Source organism: Macrotis lagotis, chromosome 1 (genome assembly GCF_037893015.1).
Source record: "Macrotis lagotis isolate mMagLag1 chromosome 1, bilby.v1.9.chrom.fasta, whole genome shotgun sequence".
Taxonomy (NCBI): domain Eukaryota; kingdom Metazoa; phylum Chordata; class Mammalia; order Peramelemorphia; family Peramelidae; genus Macrotis; species Macrotis lagotis.
Window position 1 is genome coordinate 787,128,387 of NC_133658.1, and position 20,585 is coordinate 787,148,971.

Genomic DNA, 20,585 nt, shown 5'->3' on the forward strand with positions numbered 1-20,585 from the left:
TTGATTTTGTTTTTATATCACCTGCATTTCCCTATATATATCCCTTCTACTTTCCCTCACCCCTTGCCTGTAATAAAGAATAAAAAAGAAAGAAAGTAAAAAGCAATACTGTTTTATCAACCTTTTAAGTCACTTAACTCTTCTTGTCTCAGTTTTCTGAGCTGGAAAAGGAATTAGCAAATCACTTCAGTCTCTTTCCCAAGAAAACCAAGTGGGATCACAAAGAACCAAATATGACTGAAAAGCAAGTCAACAACAGCAAAATCAAACAATGCATTAGCAACTTATGCAAAGTTTCACACTTATAATTTCCCCCCTACCCCCTCCATGCCTCTGCAAAGAAGTGAGGTAGATTCATTTTCTCCTCTATTTTGGAGGGCCAAGCTTAATCATTAAAATTATACAACATTCATTTTTCTTTTATTTTTTCCAATTGATATTATCATATTTATTGTATATATATACTGTTTTCATGGGGAGTCTTCTCATGCTTCTTTGAATTTTTCAAATTCATTTTTTTTTGTAAGGCAAGGGGGTTAAGTGGCTTACCCAAGGCCACACAGCTAGGTAATTATTAAGTCTCTGTGGCCGAATTTGAACTCAGGTACTCCTGACTCCAGGGCAGGTGCTCTATCCACTGTGCCACCTAGCTGCCCCCATATTAATTCTTATGGTGCAAGAATAGTCCATTCTATTCACATACCCCAATTTGTTTAGCCATTCCCTAATTGACAGGCAACTGCTACACCTGCAGTTATTTGATATTACAAAAAGTGCTGCTCTATTAGAGCTTTCTCTCTTTGAACTTCTTTGAGTCAAATGCCTAGGAGGGAGATCTCATGGTAAGAAGGTAAATTTTAGTCATCTTTCCATAATTCCAAGCTGTTATCCAGAAAGACTGGATCAATACAGAGTTCTTCCAATAGTGTGTTAATGTGATTATCTTCATACAACCAGAAGGAGACAGTTCTGAAAGAGAACTTATGTTCAACAGTGCCATATTCAGCATACTGATTAAGCCCAATGAGCATTAAGACGATGATGAAAGGAATTCAAAAAGTTGACAATGTGCTAGAATATTGAGCTGAATTGTATTATGATGAAGTTTTAGGAAGAAGTTATATAAAGAATACTACTTAGATTCAAAAATAATTATATATTTAAACAGATACTAGGAAAGTATGTTTAACATATATGTTACATATAGCATATGTTTATTTCTACATGTTTACTTATAAGTATTTATTTTGGGCATACATATATAGTTTAAACATATATACAAAAACTTAACCAGTTTCCATGGTAACAGCTTTTCAAATGAAGCATCAAGGTTAGCATCATAACATCATGGAAACTTTACTTCTAGACCTTGATCCAGGTTGAAAAAACAAACCAATTAACTTATCTTTTCTTCAGTTTTCTATCTAGAAAAAGATAATGTCTATCTCAAATAGTAGTCCTTGAAGTAAAGTGTATAACACCATTTAGAACTTTTTATTCTAAGCAAAGATTATGTCATATAATTTCAGGATAGATATATGATATTCCTTATTAAATCTCTGCTTTAACTAAATTTCTCCCAGTTTGTACTGTGTACTGAAAATCCCTTCTCACTCCTCTCCAGCTATTGAAATGCCACTCTTAGTTCAAGACTAACTACAAATTTCACTTTTTCCACAAAGTATTCCTTGCTCAAAGTGATCTTTCCTTTTTTTAAAAGCAAATAGTATTTGTCTCTACTACTCATTTGGCATTTATCATAGTCGGCCTTTTGTGATTATTTTACAAGTATGTCATATCTCCCTAACTAAACTTAATTCCTTGAGGACAGAGACCATTTTATTCATCTTTTTTACCCACAATGTCTTATACATGACAGGTACTCAGCATATATTTGTTCTGTAGTTGAGAGAGTAAACATTATTTCATAATAGCACCTTATTCTTGTGTAATTTCTTATTCATTCTAGTCAAAGAATGTTTGAATAATGCATATTGCTATGTATTAACATTTTCTGCATACTTTAAAATACCTTTGATATCTATTATTATCAAAACAGATCTAGAACATGGAATCATCCAAACTATTCTGTGCTTATGGTACACAAAATCTAAAAAGTGAAAGATTCTTATTAATAGTGTTGGAAATCAATTGCTCATCTTAACAGAAGATGCTACTAGCTCCAGGAAGTATAGTATATAGTGCTTCTCCATTGAAATCTGGAACAATAGATAGATATCGTCTAATCATCTACACTTAAAAAAAAACAAAGTAGAAGAAAAACACATATCATCCAGACCATGGCATGTAGCTAGAGTATCATCTAATTGAACTAGTCCATCAATACATAAATCAAACTTATAGTCATAGAGGCAATTCCCTCTATAGCAATATATGGAGGATATTCTAGGTGAGGAGAATGGTGAGAGCCAAAGTACAAAGGAAGTAAAGCACAAATTATGTTGAAGGGAGGGGAAGGAAACAGGTGCTGTAGGTAGATAATGAGGGAGGCTCAGAATTAAGGAGAAGATCAAACTGGTTTGCATCTGGAAAGTCATACAGCATTTTAGTGCTTCACAGACAGCCCTGAAAGTGCTTAACTATGCAGAAATCATTTTAATAAATCTTTTTTTTAGGTTTTTGCAAGGCAATGAGGTTAAATGGCTTGCCCAAGGCCACACAGGTAATTATTAAGTATCTGAGGTCACATTTGAACTCAGGTACTCCTGACTCCATGGCTGGTGCTCTATCCACTGCACCACCTAGCTGCCTCAATAAAATATTAATAAATAAAGAATTAAAACCATTTTAACAGCAATGTTCTCCCAGCGATGCTATATAGCTATCATATCATTGAACATCACGTCACTGATAGAATTGAAATTACAAATAATCCAGAGAATAGTGGAAAGATAAAGAGTAGACCCTAGTAAGCACCCATATGTTAGGAACTGTGTATCAGAAGTTATGTAAAAGACCTTAAAAAAGAACATGTAAGACAATAAAAGGAGACAAAACATATAAAAGGAATTAGACACAAGAGATGACCAGCCCTATTTATACACCCCAAATATTAAGAGAATAGCCTCTAGCTCAAGTGAGATCAGTCAATAAAAGATAACTTCAGGAAATAGATAACACTAAGGACTAGAGATAGGAGAATCAGATAAAGTTTCATGGCACAGTTAGCATCTAACCTGAGCCTTGAATGAAGGAAAACAAAATTTCTGAGAGGCAGGTGGGATGGGGAGAAGAGGGAATAGCAGAAACACATATCAAGTATGAGGGAATAGTTTATGCAAATAGCTCCTGAAAAATAGCAGAAGAGGCAATGTCAAGTTCAAGTTCAACAAACAGCTACTAACCTACCTTATGTGATATATTGAGTGTATCCAGAGGAATTTTTTGAAACTAGTCTAGAAACTTAGGTCAAAGTCAGATTGCAAATACTTAAATACCAGACTGAAGAGTTTTATATTATCCTAGAGAACCATTCATTTTAGGTTGCTAAGCATGGGGATGATATAGAAGTTAAAGGAACTGGCTAATGATTAAAAAATTGAAACAAATCAGGATGTTTGAGTGTGGCTATTGATTTTACCAGGGGAACTGAATTATCTTTAGGGGTTTGTCATTCATATAATAAAGTAATGTGAGTCTTTTACTTTACATATAATAACTGTGTGTGCATGTATGTGTACATAGGAATATAAGGGGTGTTTTTGTAGAAAAACTAAAATCACCATTCAAATAATCAGGAGAATTGGATTTTAGTCCCTGCTCTGCCCTTAGATAGTTGTATTAACTTGGATTAATCCCCTAATCTATTTGTATTCTAGTTGTCTCTTCTATAAAATAAATGTTTTCTTAAAGAACTCTAAAATTCTTCAGCTGTTTCAAGCTATAATCTGACATGAGATATATTCAAAATTGTGATATGCAATAGGGTTCAGTACCATATTAAAGATATATTGAGAATACGAAAAGGGAAACATATTAACTTTTTTTAAAATCTGAAAGGAACTTTGTCTTGACAATTGACACTATATAGACACAAATTTCTGTAGTTGCTATTGGATCAACAATAATGACAACATCTATATATTTTAGAAAGAAGCCCTTCCTAAGTCATATAATTATTTGTAACTCAAAGTAGTGGGAGAATAATCTTATTCTAGAAATACTTAGGAAGGTTTACACATTTCAATACTTGCACTCATCCAAGTTGGCACACACAAAAATAATATTACAGGGCCATAAAAACGCCTCCACAAATGTGCACAAGGAAAATTCCTAATCTTATCACTTTACTACCTCAGTGACCTATTAGTTCAAATTAACTCATTTTCATGGAGGGGCTTTTGGGGCAGCTGTGAAGCTGCTGGGTTAGCTACAGGAAGTTGCAGGCTGGCAAATTTCATTCAAATATAAACCTCTAAATTTGGCTACCTGGCATTGCAGGATCCTGTTGTTTGCCGTATGCAAACTGAAAATTATATGCCATCTTTCTTGGTCAAAAGTGATGGGCTATTCAGTATTCATTTTACCATCATTTCTAGAAAGTGGGTTAGGGTTAGAATTTGAAAAGGTGTAATGTTTGTGAGTGTGTGTGTGTGTATTTGTGTGTGTGTGTGTGTGTGTGTGTGTGTGTGTTTCTGCAGGCGCGTGCAGGAGTAGGTGCTCAAAGAAGAATTATAGTAACGTGAATCTGAACTTTCCCTTCCCAGGTTACTAAAAATGTGTCAGTTTTTCATTACTCTTACCCATCACTCAAGGCTGATTTCTCAGTCACTTCTTCAAACCAACCAAATAGGTTTTCAGATCTGGAAAACCTTTCTACTTGAAAGTCCTATCTAATCCTAACACTAACTCATTCTTTAGATTTATCCAATTCTATATAAAGTGATCCGTAACTATTAATATTACCTTGGATAGCATCACTATCAAGGAATGACATAGTACTCAAATAGAACATAACCAGAGAAAGCACTGCTGACTTCTGTTTATGAGTGAAGAAACCAAATCCCATGACTTGTTGAGCTGTTTGGACACCGTAGCTACTGCCTATATTCTTGCTACCTGGAAGGATTCTTCTTTTCTTATTCTTTAATATATTTTAATTTTTTTCAGTGTGTTCTCATGGATTGTCTTATTCAATCTTCACAGCAGACTTATGAGGTAGGAAAGCCGGTTATTATTATTCCCCTATTACCATATGATAAAATGGAGGCACTAAGAACAGAGGTTAAGTGATTTGCATTTTGATTCCTAGATTGTCTCCTTTTCTGTTGGGCCACTAGAAGTGCAGACTTGGTGACTATACTATTTTAAAGCTGAATTCTTACACACTACTGACTTTTCTAAAGAGTAGATTAGTTAAATGGATAACAACACCCAATAAGGATGAGCATAGGCCTGCAGAGGACCTGGGGAGCCTGTCCAGAACACAAATGAAGCTAGACAAATGTAGAAATGAATATCCTTAGTCCCACCTCACCATATTTATAATTTTGTTTTAGGTTTTTGCAAGGCAAATGGGGTTAAGTGGCTTGCCCAAGGCCACACAGCTAGGTAATTATTAAGTATCTGAGGTCGGATTTGAACCCAGGTACTTCTGACTCCAGGGCCAGTGCTCTATCCATTGCGCTACCTAGCTGCCCCTGCCTCACCATATTTATAATACAAACTAAAACAACAACAACAAAAACCTTATTTTTCTACTCCTTTTCCATGTCCCCTTAGGATTATTGTTCCCATCACACTTAAGACTTGAGCCTTCAAGGGGCAGCTAAGGTGGCATAGTGGATAAAGCACTGGCCCTGGAGTCAGGAGTACCTGGGTTCAAATCCGACCTCAGACACTTAATTACCTAGCTGTGTGGCCTTGGGCAAGCCACTTAACCCCATTTGCCTTGCAAAAACCTAAAAATAAAAAGTCTTCAGAAATAAACTTGTTCTAACATTCCCTAACTAGACTTAATTCCTTGAGGACAGAGACTATTTTATTCATCTATAGTCATAATGTTTGATAACTTTATAGAAAAAATAACAGACCTGAATTGATGGCCCTGTGATAGGCAATATTTATATGACCTTGGGTTAGACACATCATCTGCCTAGGCCTTATGTTTAAAACAAGAAGTTGTACTAGAGTATCCTTCCTGCTCTACCATTGCATGACTTTTGAGGAATAGAGAAAAAGAAAAATGTACTTGAAGAAAACTAAGGTAACAACAGAGCTCCATATGCAATGTGGTGTTTACACTGAAAGTGGGCTCCATTCATTGATGAGGTCACCTGAAAGGTTACTGTCAGCCAGTTGATAAGCATTTATTAAAGGCTTAGTAAGTACTAAGTGCTAGAGATACAACAAAAGGCAAAAGCAAGATCCCTGCCCTCAAGGAGTTCACAAGGGAGAGTACCTCCAAACAAATATGTACAGAAGGTAATCTCTGTGGTTGAAATCATAAAATCTCTAGTCTTTTTCTTTGCAAGCATTGCCAAAAGGGGATGGAGAGAGGAACTATCTCAGCTACTTTTATCAGAAAGGAATAATAGCAAGGGATTATGTGGACAAAGGAAGACAAATGGGTCTACTTTCAAGACTTAATAAGTGAATAAAATTCATTATTCTTGAAGATGGTGTTAGTTATTGAGAATCCTGTGGTTTTAAAAGCCTAGAACTGCTATCCACTACTAAGTGTGCCTCAAAAGAAAAAAACTCAAAGAGGAAGACAAGAGCAATTACAAGACAGATAAGAAAAGGAGCTAATGGATGAAAAGAAAAGGACGGCCCAGCAGTACAGATTATTTTATCAGAAGCTAGAATAATATCCAGCTGGGGAGCCCTGTTAGCAGACAGATGGGTTACTAACACCTGTCTTTTGTGAGGAAGGGATGGAAGAGAGGTGATATTCGCCCAAATTGTGTATATTTATTAGTCTGGCAATCCAGTAGTGCCAATATAATAATTTCTTTCTGCTGTCACCAGGGAAGCATAACAAATCATTATAGAATCACCTTTTCATAACAACTCTCGTGGCATTTATTCTCCAGTTATAAAATAAATAAGATAAAGATTCAAAGAGGAGTTTAATGGAGGGAGATCCCTATGCCCACACATTCTACTTAGTACCTCTTTGACCATAGCCAATACTTCACTTCTCAACTTCAATTTTTTCATCTGGAAAATCAAGGACCCACTCTTCCCATAAATTTATTAAAAGTAACTACAGTAACTCTTCCTTTCATCCCCTTTCTATAGAATTAAACTCAACAATCATTTATTGTGTCTATGTGGTTGGACAGGAATACAAACATAAAAATAATGCTATCTCTTACTTCAAGGAGTTTACAGTCTAAATGGAGGGGAAACACATGCACAGCTAAATAAATGAACTGATAGATATATAAATAGGGAAGTTGATGAGTAAATATAAATATACAAATATACATGCACAGATGCATATATATCTATGCTTCTAATTACATATACATGTATGTACTCAAACTATGCTGTCTATATATGTATGTTTAATGTGTGTGCATGTATGTAAAGACAGAGGCAGAGAGAATACATAATTCATTGGAAGGAGAGTAGGGAGAACCCTAACTACTAAAGGGATTGGGAAATGCTTCCTCCAAGATTTGATGCTTTGGACTGATGCTGAGCAAGATGAGCAGAACCAGAGGAATACCATACACCCTAGCAGCAACATGGGGGTGATGACCAACTTTGATGGACTTGCTCATTCCATTAGTGGAACAATCAGGCACAATACTTTATTTTTCTTCCTTAAGGATATGATTTCTCTCTCATCACATTCAACTTAGATCAATGTATACCATGGAAACAATGTAAAAACTAAAAGACTGTCTTATGTGGGGGGGGGGGGTAGGGGGAGGGAAGCAAGATTAGGGGGAAATTGTAAAAAATTCAAAATAAAAAGTTGTAATTTAAAAAAAAATTGATGCTTCAGGGTCTTCAAAACAGCCATGGATTGTAAGAGGTAGAGGTAAAGAGAGAGAACTTTCCAGGCAAGAGGCACCAGGGGAGGCAGGGGTGGGGGATGTTTTATAAGAGGAATGACAAGACCAGTCTGGCTGAGACACAGTATATAAGAGACAGAGTCCTGTGAAATTAGTCTGAAAAGATAGAGCTAGATTGTGAAAGATTTCAGATATCAAAAGAGAGTTTGCATTTAATCCTGTAGGCAATAGGGAGTTACTGGGGTTTCTTAATCAAAAATAGACCCCTAAAATGGAAAAGGCTTTAGTTATCTTGGTGACAGTAGTCTTTCAGGGGACCCATTTGTACTTTGTTACTAAGTGGAGCACAGATTCAGTACAAGTATTCTGAAAAGAAGGTTGTATTTGAGGAGGGAATAATGGCTCTTCCAGCTTGAGGCAGAGGAATCTGGTGAGGAAGGAAATGTAATATTGTAGTTTTGTCTGTTATTATCTTCTTTCCATGAATATGCCAATGAGATACTAAATCATCCTGGCCTTGATCATTTCATACTCAAACTGACTTGATGCTAAAGTTTCCAAAGTACTAACATTATAGTTGAAAACTCAAAGTCAGAATATTAGATGTTGGAATTCAACATCAGAGTTATCTCTTTGGACTTCAGCTTCTTTGGAATGAATGAAATGAATGAATAAAAGAACAAGTATAAAATGGAGACTGTTCTAAGCACTGGAGATTTAAAAAAAAAAGAAGGCTGATGCTCTCAGGGAGCTCACATTCTCATAGGAAAGGCAACATGAACAGGAAATTCCATCTACAAATCACTACAAATCTAGAAGTCTCCAGGGTACAGAGGCAAGGCAAATAGTTCTTTCTTAACGTTTTCATTAATACAACCATATGTGTTTCTGCTAATGAGCCATTTGATGATGTCAAGGACTTTGGTCTTTAGGAAATTTAGAGGGAGGTAAAGGGGGTAGAGAGAAAAGGAAAGAGAAGAAAAACTTACAGAGACAATGCCACTCCACAAGGGTTGTTTCCATACATGATGAATGAAGAGAAGACAGAAGGGAAGAGATCAAGACTTAGAAGCAGAGCCAGAGGCTATTGATGTTCACAGAACTTTTTGGCTTAATAGCCTGGTAGCTGATTGATTGTCTGATGCATTTTGGTCAGTAACTGGTGTTGGTGGTAGTAAGGATGTTGGTAGGTTGTTCCCCTGTATTATTCCTTCCAGTTCTAAATACTATGTCTGGAGTTATGATAATATTTCAACTATGAATAGAATGTAAATCTCTTGAGGCTGGGTCTAAAAGAGTTTCAATTACACAGGCATCATGGTTTAATAATGGATAAAGGGTTGGACCTGGAATTAGAAAGGCCTGGATTCAGATACTGCTTCCAATACTTAATAGCTGTGTGAAAATGGGCAAGTTTTTGTTCCTCAGTCTCCACATCTGTAATAATACCCATTGTATCTCCTTCACAAGATTACTGTGAAATCCAAATGAGGTACTGTATATAAATCTCTGTAAAGTCACCAGTTATTGCACGTCACTTCCCTTGAGCTTAACTTTAAAGGCCATATTTTTTCACTTCACGTTCCTTCCCTGTACCTTAGAACCAAAATCTCCACTCATAGTTCTTAAGATAAGAAAGTAAATAATAAATAACGAAAGATAAATTCTTCTATTTTAGCATTCCTGAAACCATTGTTAGCATTTAAGAGCTTGAGTTCTTTCTGTTTGCTACACCTGCTCCTATGATACTTGAAATCTTTACTTTGGAGCTTCTGAAAATGAAGTTTGCAAAACAATGTCTACAGTCTTTTGATTTATACTTGGAAGGGCAGGAGCACACATTCCTACTGTCTTTGTTTTCCAGGGCAACACCAATTCCTCTCCATCTCCATTTGTCCAGATGCCAGGTGAGTACAACAAACAGTTCCATCAGTTATTGATTTTGGGGGGTTAAAATCAGTCAATTTGACTTTATCTAGCATGTGCATTTTATAACACTGAAGAATAATATTACCCAACGTACCCTCTCTTCAAATCGTGATGCTAAAGTATATACTCATTCACACATAGCCTAATATAATCATTATTATCTTTGTATGCACCCTTGAAAGCATGTCACTCACTTTAGGAGTAATTGCAGATTTTGACTAGAACATTTTTTGTGTCATAGATCCCATTAATAATTTGAGGAAGCCTGTAGATAATGTTTTTAAATGCTTAAAATATTAAGATTTACAAAAGAGACTAATTATATAGAAATATAACTATTAATTTTAAAAATTGATCAGTTATCAATTAAAAATTCTCAGACCTGAGACTTCTAGAGACATCCAGAAATCTATCCATTGATTTGTTAGAGGTTCATAAAACAAAAGATCAGAATCTCTGCTCTAGAGGAAGTTGATTAAGTAGTCCAAATAACAATTAGATCTTTGAAAATAATAACAAAATTTTCCTTTCATAAGCATCTAAAAAATCAGATTTAGCACATACTCTAAAGAATTTCATAAAGGCAATGGCATTCTAATGGTCTAAGAAGCAGTAACTAGAAAAGAGGGAAAAATAAAGTCTATCTGTAAAAATAGGGTTTCAAAGACCATTCCTTAAACAGTTAATGAAGAGAAATGAATAAAACTCAACCCTCTGTATTTTTTTTTTTGGAATTTCTATGAGAAGGAACTAGCTTCTATTGTCCTGGAAAACATAAGCTTGAGGGACTAAAACTATTTCATGTTTGACTTTGTGCCACCCACAACTAACTACTCAATCTAATTAAACAAACATTTTAAAGTGACTACTATGTTAAAGGCACTATATTGGAGGTAGGAGAGGAGGTAGAAAGACAATAACAAAAACCATCTGGCCCAGAAAAAATTTATATTTCCATAGGGGTGGGAAGGTAAAGGTGAGGAAGAGATATAACATGCAAACATATAAAAAAAATAAGTAAATAAAATTTGTACACAAAGTAAAGCAAAAGGGGAAGAATATCAGTCATTTGGAGGTTTACCAATGCAATATCATACATATTGAAAATTTTAAATAAATGCTTATTAAATGAATGAATAGTAGTAGCTTCATCCCAATGGTAAGGTCAAAAACATATTTCAATTGAGAACCTAAGAATATATCTAGTGATATTCTCTGTCCTGAATTCCCAGATTCCATTTGTTCTCCCTTTGAGCCTGAGAGTGGCTCCTGCTGACTAGTTCCTTAAACTACTTTAAAATCTTAATATGTCTTCCATTCTTTTAAGAATTAAAACTTGATGTATTCTTAAAGGCAGAAATATATTCTTTTTTTTTAAGGATCTTTCTATCCAGGAGTTGGAAATTTGTATATGAGGGCATGGGAACGTTATTTACATATTCCATTCTTGACCTTACCCACCCCTGTAGCTCTAAATATTGTTGTGTAAAACACAGCTTTATTTATTGACTTAATTTTCACTTGTGTAGATTTTTCTCTGGAATAATACCCTTAACACAAAGGCCATAATTGCAGTCTTCCAACTTATAGCAGGATTAGAAGCTTTTGGATACAGAGTTTAAGATGGAATAGACTGGATCACACGATGACATTCTTGTTCTTTTCCAGAGAATTCTAATTTCATTCAAATTCAGAGATCCTGGGTTCAAATCTCATTTCTGCTACTTACAGCCTACATAGCTAGGACAAATTACTTACTGCACCTCCCTAGTCCTCAGTTTTTGTTTTTCTGTCTGTGAAGTGAAGAACTTATGTTATTATCTCTCAAATTCCTTGAGTTTTTAAATCTTCAGCTACTTGCAGCTCTACCAAATTGCTGCAAAATGTACTAAAGTATTAAATTTGATTCCTTACTCCATGGAACTTATAAGTGAATACTAAAGATAAGGCTAATATATATGAGCATAACATGAAGCAATGTAGTAGTTTAGAAGAACGGTCAATTTATTTGCACTTTTAGTCAAGAACTCCCTCTCCACTCCGCTTTGCCACCTCTTCTTCTATTTGGGGTTAAAGAAGGGAGAAGGGAACTCAAAGAGGTTCCTGAGTGGTGAAGACAGCTTCAGAAAGGGCACATGATTCCAGAATTAATTGATTAGGTCAATCAGGAGCACATTTATTTTTTCAATTGCATGTATTTTCAGTTGATAGACCTGCAAAGAAAAAGAAAAAATAACTTTACCTACCTTTGAGAATGACTTTTCCTTAAAATGTAGCAGCTATGTGATTAGAAAACAATGTTAACATTTTCCTTGTCATTCCAAACCGTTTCATTAAATTTCCTCCATACATGTTGGTCAACTTGAAATTCCTGCTCTTTGGCATTTGGAGACAACACAGTTATCTCCAACCTGTGTCTCCAGACAGATTTTACTATTAGTCTCCTCATGCACTCTGTATTCCTGCCAAAACAATCCTCTTACCACTAACTCCCTATTTCTCCCCTTTCTCCGGGATTTTGCACAGGTCAGTTGTTCTCCTTGTCTAGAATGTTCTCCCTCCTCTTCTCTATCTCTTACAATCACTAGCTCCATTCAAGGAGAAGCCCATGTACCATTTCCTACACTAAGCCTTTCACAATCCCAACAATTGTTAGGGCTTTCCACTCCACCTTCCTGAAACTGCTTTGTAAATATTTCTGTACACATTTTTTCCTCTGATGAAATGTAGGCTCCTTGAGGGCAGGAAGTGTTTTCATTTTTGTCTTTGTATTCCCAGAGACTAGTACTGTGACTGGCAGGAAGGCGATTAATAAATGCTTGTTGAATTGAACTGAATTTCTTATACCTCCTCCATCCCAGCCCTCTCCCTCAAAAAGTCCAAGGCTTCTCATTCGGGTTTTTCAGACCTGGATGAAGGATCACATATTAGCCACTAGAGGGAGGCAGACAATATAAGCAGCGCATGCCCGCCCAAGCTCCTTGCCTTTGCCTCACAGTTACCCGATTGCCATCACTACCAACAAGGAACATTATTAGATGTCTCCTCTATGAAAAGCATTGTGTTAAATGCTTCTGGACACCACCACCCCTAGTGGCCACAGTGTACTACACAAAGTAGATTATTTATTGAATGTTTGTTGAATGGCTAAACACAAAACCATATAACCTGAGATCCTTATCCAAGATCAAAGGTGGCTTGGACAATGACTTCTTAAAGAAGGAACATGGCAATAGAAGGTACTGAGTAGGTAGATAGTTTCAAAAAGTTTGAAGATCATCTGAAAGGTGTTTTTACTTTGTTATATTTCATTCAAAACCATTTTATTTCACTTGGGATATAAGGAACACAAACCTGATTAACTCAGTGAAATAAATATCACTTACTCTTAGTAAGGTAGGCATTGCTCTAGGGTGCCTGATGCATAAAAGTTTAGACAGAAAAAGAACATGATTTTTGTCCTTAGCCCTACCCTCAAAGAGGTAATTAAATAAGAGAGGTGAGACATAGAGCCACCAAATCATAATAAAAAAATCAAAATATAATAAAATCAAAACCAAGGTAAAGAAAAGATACTATGAGGAAACAAGGGAAGGAGACATTACTTCTGATTGAGGAGATAGGGAAAGGTTTATTGAAATAAACACCTAAGCTAAACCTAAAAGCTGGATTGGAGCTAGACCTTGATTTCAATTCGTTGTTATTATTTCTTCCTTCTCCAAGAGAATCATGATATTAGGAATCTGATGCCATGACCAGCATATGAATTGGATTTAAATGAAGGAGGGCTGTGCAAAATCACAAACCTCATCCTCTCCCCCAGAGCCATATGAGTCCAGTGGCCAGATATAGAGTGAGAAACCTTGCTAGCATATTTGAGGGTGGGTTGAGTAGAGCATGAGTTGAGAACCTAGGCATAGAACTATGACAGATTATATGAACAGCTAGTCTAACTCCCTCATTTTTCAGATAAGAAAACAGGCCCCCAAAGTTTAAGTGATTTATTTACTCAAGGTCACAAAGATACAACTCAGCAAATTCAGCTTCAAACCCAGGTCCTGTGCCTCCCAATCTCATGTCTTCAAATCTACAGAAAAACCTGTTGGAATGGGGGAAGGGGAATGCATGCTAGGCATCATGAATGGCATGAGCCATGTCACAAACTCAGGAAGGCATAGCAATTATTCCAATTTGACTGGGACACAAAACATGAGGTAAAATATTAATAGATAAGGTTGGAGTGACAGGTTGAAGCCAGATTGCAGAGAGCATAAGCTCAGAATGGACTGATGGTATATACCACACTAACCTTCCCAAGTAGTCTGATGGATTCACCCTCAAAGAGCAGAGTAAATGATAGTCGTTTTGACCAGAGCATTTAAGAGTGATAATTCACAACAACCTAGATCTTTCTCAGTATACTTATCCATGAATGTACTATCAGGGATATATTTATATGTTACAATAGGACACAAAAGTGATTGACCAGTTCTGGACATTTAGACTTAATGTTCTTCCCTCTCCTCCCCTCCTTCCCTTTGTTTTATTTTGTTTTAAAATTGGCAACAGGATCACCTGCAACATCCAGTTACTATGGTATTAGAAGATCTTTTTTATCTGACTCAGATTTCCACTCTAAACAATTTTCAAATGATGGCTACTCGTCAACCCTGGCTAAACCCTTTTCCTGTGAGTCTTCAACAACACAAAATTATCCACCAATCCTGGATTCCTACTTTTCTGAGCCTTATGGAGACTATCGTCCAGCAGCTTTAACCCCCAACACGAGCTCTTTCTTTGGTGCTTCATCCTTGCCCTCAACACTTCTGCAACCACATTTTTCTAGTGATTCCACCCACTTTGTATTTGTGAGTATTGAGATTGTTGGAGATTATGTTGACAAAGGGAAGAATTCCATGTAGATCAACAACCTGTCTTACCATCAAGTTTGGGGTGACTGAGGCTGCTCCAAAACTGACAAACCCCAAGTTCAGCAAACCTATTCAGTGCTATAGGACACAATTTATACATTTTAGTGCAGCCCCAGAAGTAAGGGAGTTGTGACCCTGCCTACCTACAACGATACTCTCTGAGAGAAAGCCTTTCTTAGAAAATGGTTTCAACCTCCTGAGGAAAAAAAGGTTCATCCTGTAAATAAATGCTATTTCATTATTCTTGTCATTATGTTATATTATATTATATATGTATACAATAGATTTCAGTAATTTAACAAATTCTAATTCATTTTGAGAGGCAATATAGATTGACAAATAGAGAGCCAGGCTTAGAAGACCATGGTTTAAGTACTGATTGCTGCTATGTCAGATAGGCAACTACCAAATAAGGGACTGACTTGCATTGATGGATGATTTTCCTAAATCAATGAAATCACAGGTCCATTTAGGATCACCATCCCTGAATTCATTTTAGAGAAGCATTTGAAGTAAAGAAGGATGCCATAAAAGTCATGTTACAGATGTTAAATTTGAAAGACATAATTCTAGTGAAGTATCCAAAATATTTAAGGAAATAGCATGAAGGTTCTGGCCTGCAAAGAGTGTGAACCTCACATCTGTAAAAACTTTGAAGGAGACCATCTGTCTTTCATTTCAACATCCCTCCTTCCCTCAGGATCCCTGTTTCCTACCTAGTTCGTGTCCTTCAGTTCATCCCTATAGTCCTTTCTTCTTAACTATCATAATCCCTGCTAAGGTTACAAACTCTGAAAAGGCTTTAGTGGTGTTAGCCTCTCAACAATATTAATATTTTAACCAAACATTCTTGAAGACTGAAAGACCTTCAGAAACCAAGAAATATTTAGTAGATTAATTTTAGATAGCATTATAGTTAGAGATAGGGGAGATTTGAGGGGAAAATACCTTCTGGATCATACAAGGTTTATTAGAGGAGGTGGTTGCTCTATTTATTATATGAAATCTTAGCTTCAGCCCTCAGTCATGTTCAGCAGATGTCACAGGACTCTGTGGATTTTGTACATCTAACAATTCACCAAGGATATCAGAGAGAATATAATTAAGAAGTTTCATTCTGTTCCTTTATTTCTTTTCTCCAGAAGGGAGGAAGGGAAACAGTGTATAGATAGTAAATACAAATCTAAGTAATGAAGTGAAATTAACTTTTATAGAAACTAGTCATACTTAGAAATGAGCTAAAAATGAGAAATCTAGCAGAGGAAAAAAAAAAATAAAGTCTATTTTCTAACCAGTATTCTTAATAGAATATTTGGTGAGGAATTCCTAGACCTGAACATGTGACTCCATTTCTTACCAACATTCAGCAATTTTTCTCATTTTTTCCCCTTAGAGAGACTCATGGGAACAGACAGTGCCTGATAGCCTTAACCAGACCGATGTGGGGTCTTCAGACCCACTGCAAACCCTGCCAGTTGGCTCCAATTGCCTTTCACCACAGGAGTCTGGAAGCCCTTCTCAGCACAGAAGCTCTACCTGGGGAACTGCTCTCCCAGGAGCTCAGTCCTACTCATTGCATGCCCTGGAGGACCTGCATTATCCACCGGGTTACCCCGCTCCTTCCTCCTACTCTTTCACACCTTTTATGACTGTGACCAATGACTTAACTCCCAAGGTGATTCAACTCTCTTCAGATGATTCCCTGGATACGACCTCTCTTCATGAGAATCCATCCTGGACAAAGGACGATGGGAATGGGGTATGGGGGTCCTATGAATGTCGAAGAGCTTACTAAGAAAAAAGTTTGATTTGTAATAATATGTTTTCTTTCTTTCTTTTTTTTTTTTTAGATTTTTCAAGGCAATGGGGCTAAGTGGCTTGCCCAAGGCCACACAGCTAGGTAATTGTTAAGGGTCTGAGGTCGGATTTGAACCCAGGTACTTCTGACTCCAAGGTCGGTGCTCTATTCACTGTGCCACCTAGCCGCCCCAATAATATGTTTTCAAATGCTGATTTTTCACTCAGTTAATAGGACTATCAGTTCATTCAAAGACTAATTTTCAAGGAATGTAACAATTAATTGTTTCAAAATTTTTAAGAGCATCCAAGTCACCTGAAAGAGGGATACTGGTATATTCACAATGCATGATACATATCTTTAAGATGTCATGCCCCAGAGCACTGGCAGATCATCCATGGGACCTGTAACATAAGACTAGAGCAGTCACCTGACTTTTGATACTTCTTTAATGTATTTTTCAAAAAAGATCTATTTCAAGTTGAATTCTCTTATAGAATTAGCAATTGCAGCTGCAAATACTCAGAAACTTAAACTTGGGTGCAGAACCATTTCTTGATATCATTTTCAATAGTAGACATCAAAGTCAATACAGATCATACAACATACTGAATTTTCTGTGCAATCTATTATATTATTTATGAGGTTAATGCCATTTAATATAAAATAGTGTTATTTGAAATTGGCTTCAGGAATACCCAAGTTTAAATTCTGATTCTGATACCAATTTGATGATCATAGACAAATCACTTAATCTTTGTGAGTTTCATGCAACTCTCTAAAATTTATGTACTAATTTATAGGCCAATTGATCTGCCCAAGTGAAGGGAGATCTCAAATCTAAGATACTTTTTGAAATTTGTGATGTTCTAAAGGAGAAAAGAAAGAAGAAGAAGAAGAAGAAAAGAAAAAGAAGTAGTTATGATGATGATAATGATGATGATATAAGGTCTAACATAGGACAACCCATTTCTACCAAACCTCCTTTCAGAATACAGAATATGTCTTTATGAACTCCTTGGTTAAAGGTGGATTTTTTAAATCCTAGAAATAGAGAAGACTATTTACAAATAGAACCAGATGGGGAAACTGGCTTGGCAACTATCTTCATATATATTCACAAATGGAACTCAGCTCTGAAACCTATCTAGACCAGAAATTAGACCAGAAGAAGAAATGATAAATGTCAAAAATAAGTTTCATTAATAAAAATATTAATTAACCTAAGGCATTGGACCCCTCATAGAGACTAATAGTAACAGTGAAATAATAAAACAGGAATCGTGTAATGAGAAAAGAATATTGATCAGCTCCAGAAAACCCAGATATCAGAAACTGTCAATAGGATACAACAGAATGTTTACATATGAAAGGGGATTAAGCCAGTGTCAGGGTCAAAGAAATGCACATGTAATTAATAAAAGGAATACTTTGCCTGTAGCATCATGAGCAAAAGGATATAACTCTCTTTAAAAGTTAATAAATTGTTTTAGTTCACTAATTAATCTCACTTTGGTTGGTGTCAATTAATTATTGTGGTTTAATGATAGTGATCACATTCCCAATATGATTCCTGCTAAGTTCTTAATAACCATACAGATCATTGAATGTACTGGACACTTTATCACGCAAAATCCTGTGTTCCTATACTTCAGTCCTCTCATTCTGAATGATCACTTGTGAGTATGTTAAAATGAGGATTTCTGAAGTGTATTTATTGAATTTATTATAGATGGACCACGAGGTCCCTTCTGACTCCCAAATTCTGTAATTCTTTTTCCCTTCCCTTCAATTTTTGCTCTCCTTTCCATTTCCCTCTCTTCATCTCATTCTCACATCTCTATCTTTTTCACCTCAATTTATCTTGATTTCTACCAACAGAAAAAAAGAGTTGGGGTTTTTTTGGATATGGTTTTGTTATTTTTTTTCCTTCTGTATCTGCAGTACCTGACACAGTTTCATAATAAATGCTTATTGACTGATTAAATTCATTCACACTTAGTAATCAATGATTGGGAAGCTTCCCTGAAATCTTTCCAGGAACAAATACTTGTTAATACAAATGATCTAATGCTAAATGGAAGAACCTCTAGTGAAGGGGATGTACTCTAAGTCTAGGAGCCTTCTCTTAAATCTTAACATTCAGTATATTTACTCTCCCTCAATTCTCCACTTGGCTATCCCTTGGTGTGAACTTTAATTCTGGGAGGGCTCACCTCTCCTAGAGGGAGGAGTTGATTTCTCCCCCATTTCTCCCCTCTAGCACACCTGCCTACCTGAATCCAAGTATATTAAACCTTCATTCCTTAACTGAATAGAGAGCTAAAAATGCCAGTTACTTAGGAATAGAGGCTTCCTTGCTCTAGTTAACTGGGATTAGTACCCTACTGTCCTTCCTCCAAACATCTGAAGAAGAGTAAAACTGTCAGTCCTCCTTGAATATCCAGCCCTTGAGGGTAACTTGCCCCTTCTGGAAAAGAGAAAGAAATTGCTTCCTCTTCGGTGGAGAGTCTACGCAGTCTAGCTTATGGATTCAGGATTTTGTAGGGAAGGAGCAATCTCTTGCTCCATTCAATTGTTCTCCTTCCTAGATACTGGTTTGGCTGCATAAAAGTAATTACAGTCATTTACTTGAGCTATTTACCATGTAAATCATGCATCAGTGTCTTGATTATATATATTATTAATTATTCAGGTTGTTCCAAGTTGGACTTGAGGTAAGTGCACAGACTTTGGAACAGAGGAATGATGTTCAACAATCACTTAAGATCTACCCAAGTATGTCAACCAATCACCAAGTGTTTATTTTAGCACCAGATGTTGGACTAGGTATTGGGACTTCAAAAACAAAAGTGAAAGAGTACCATATGTTCTCAAAGATAGTATGATAAAATTGGTGGAAAAAACCCACCCAATCATGGATACAAAATAGATGCCAAGTCCTGGGGACTGGGGAAGGGGCAATGGAAGGGAAGAGAGACACTAAGGAGGTGGGGGCAGAGCCCGGAATCAAAAAATGCTTCACAAAAAAACGATGAAGGGGTAGCTAAGTGGCACAGTGGATAGAGCACCAGTCCTAAATTCAGGAGGACCTCAATTCAAATTCAACCTCAGACATTTAATCATTACCTAGCTATGTGACCTTGGGCAAGTCATTTAATTCCTTTGCTTTGCCAAAAACAAAAAAGATGGAGTTTGAACTGAACCTTGGTTGAAACTGAGAATTCTAGGAGGTGAGGAGGAGGAAGACTACAAGTACTGGGGATGGTCAATGAAAAGGTCCAGAGATGAAAAAGATGAAGTCTGGTCTATGAACAACAATTTAACTTGATCATAGTATACATGAAAGAGAGTAATGTGGAACAAAGCTAGAAGATTAGATAGGAACCAATTTGTGGAGATTTTAAATACTAAACAAAGTTTATATTTACTTCTTGAAGTAATAAGTTGGCTCTAGAGTTTAGTCAAGAATTCTTCTCTAACTCCTCTTCATTCTAGTGTTTTCCCTCTTTCAATTATTTCCTATATATCCTGTCTAAAGCTAATTTTATAAATTTCTTGGTTGGCATGAAGTCTCCCTCTTTAGATTGTAAACTCCTTGAGGGCAAGAACTTTCTGTTGCTTCTTGTTGTATCTTCAGCACAATATAAGCACTTAATAAATGTTTATTGAATATATCATGGAATAATGGAACAAGAACAACTCTGAAAGTCAAAAAGGCTCTGTTTCTACACACTGGCTTTGTGATCCTGAGCAAGCCTCTTAGCCTCTGAGAGCTCTAAATCTCTCTCAGATACTATAACTTGCAGGAAAAGTACCACACTGAATTGGTGGAGAAAGTTTCCTCATATAGAAATTTTCTATATCAGTGAAATTACAAACCCAGGCCCTATTCTTATAAATGGACTGACATTCAAAAGCACCTCCAATTCCTACCCT

General features: G+C 36.2%; 1 protein-coding gene across 1 annotated transcript in view; it reads left to right on the forward strand.

The window, feature by feature from the left end:
* The window catches only part of POU2AF2 (POU class 2 homeobox associating factor 2), a 61,229-nt gene extending 44,586 nt beyond the window's left edge, over positions 1 to 16,643 (forward strand). The window contains exons 3-5 of the mRNA XM_074214302.1: positions 9,853 to 9,895; positions 14,487 to 14,785; positions 16,242 to 16,643. Coding sequence (XP_074070403.1) covers positions 9,853 to 9,895; positions 14,487 to 14,785; positions 16,242 to 16,643 — 744 coding nt within the window. The remainder of the gene's footprint in view (positions 1 to 9,852; positions 9,896 to 14,486; positions 14,786 to 16,241) is intronic.
* Positions 16,644 to 20,585: the final 3,942 nt, after the last annotated feature.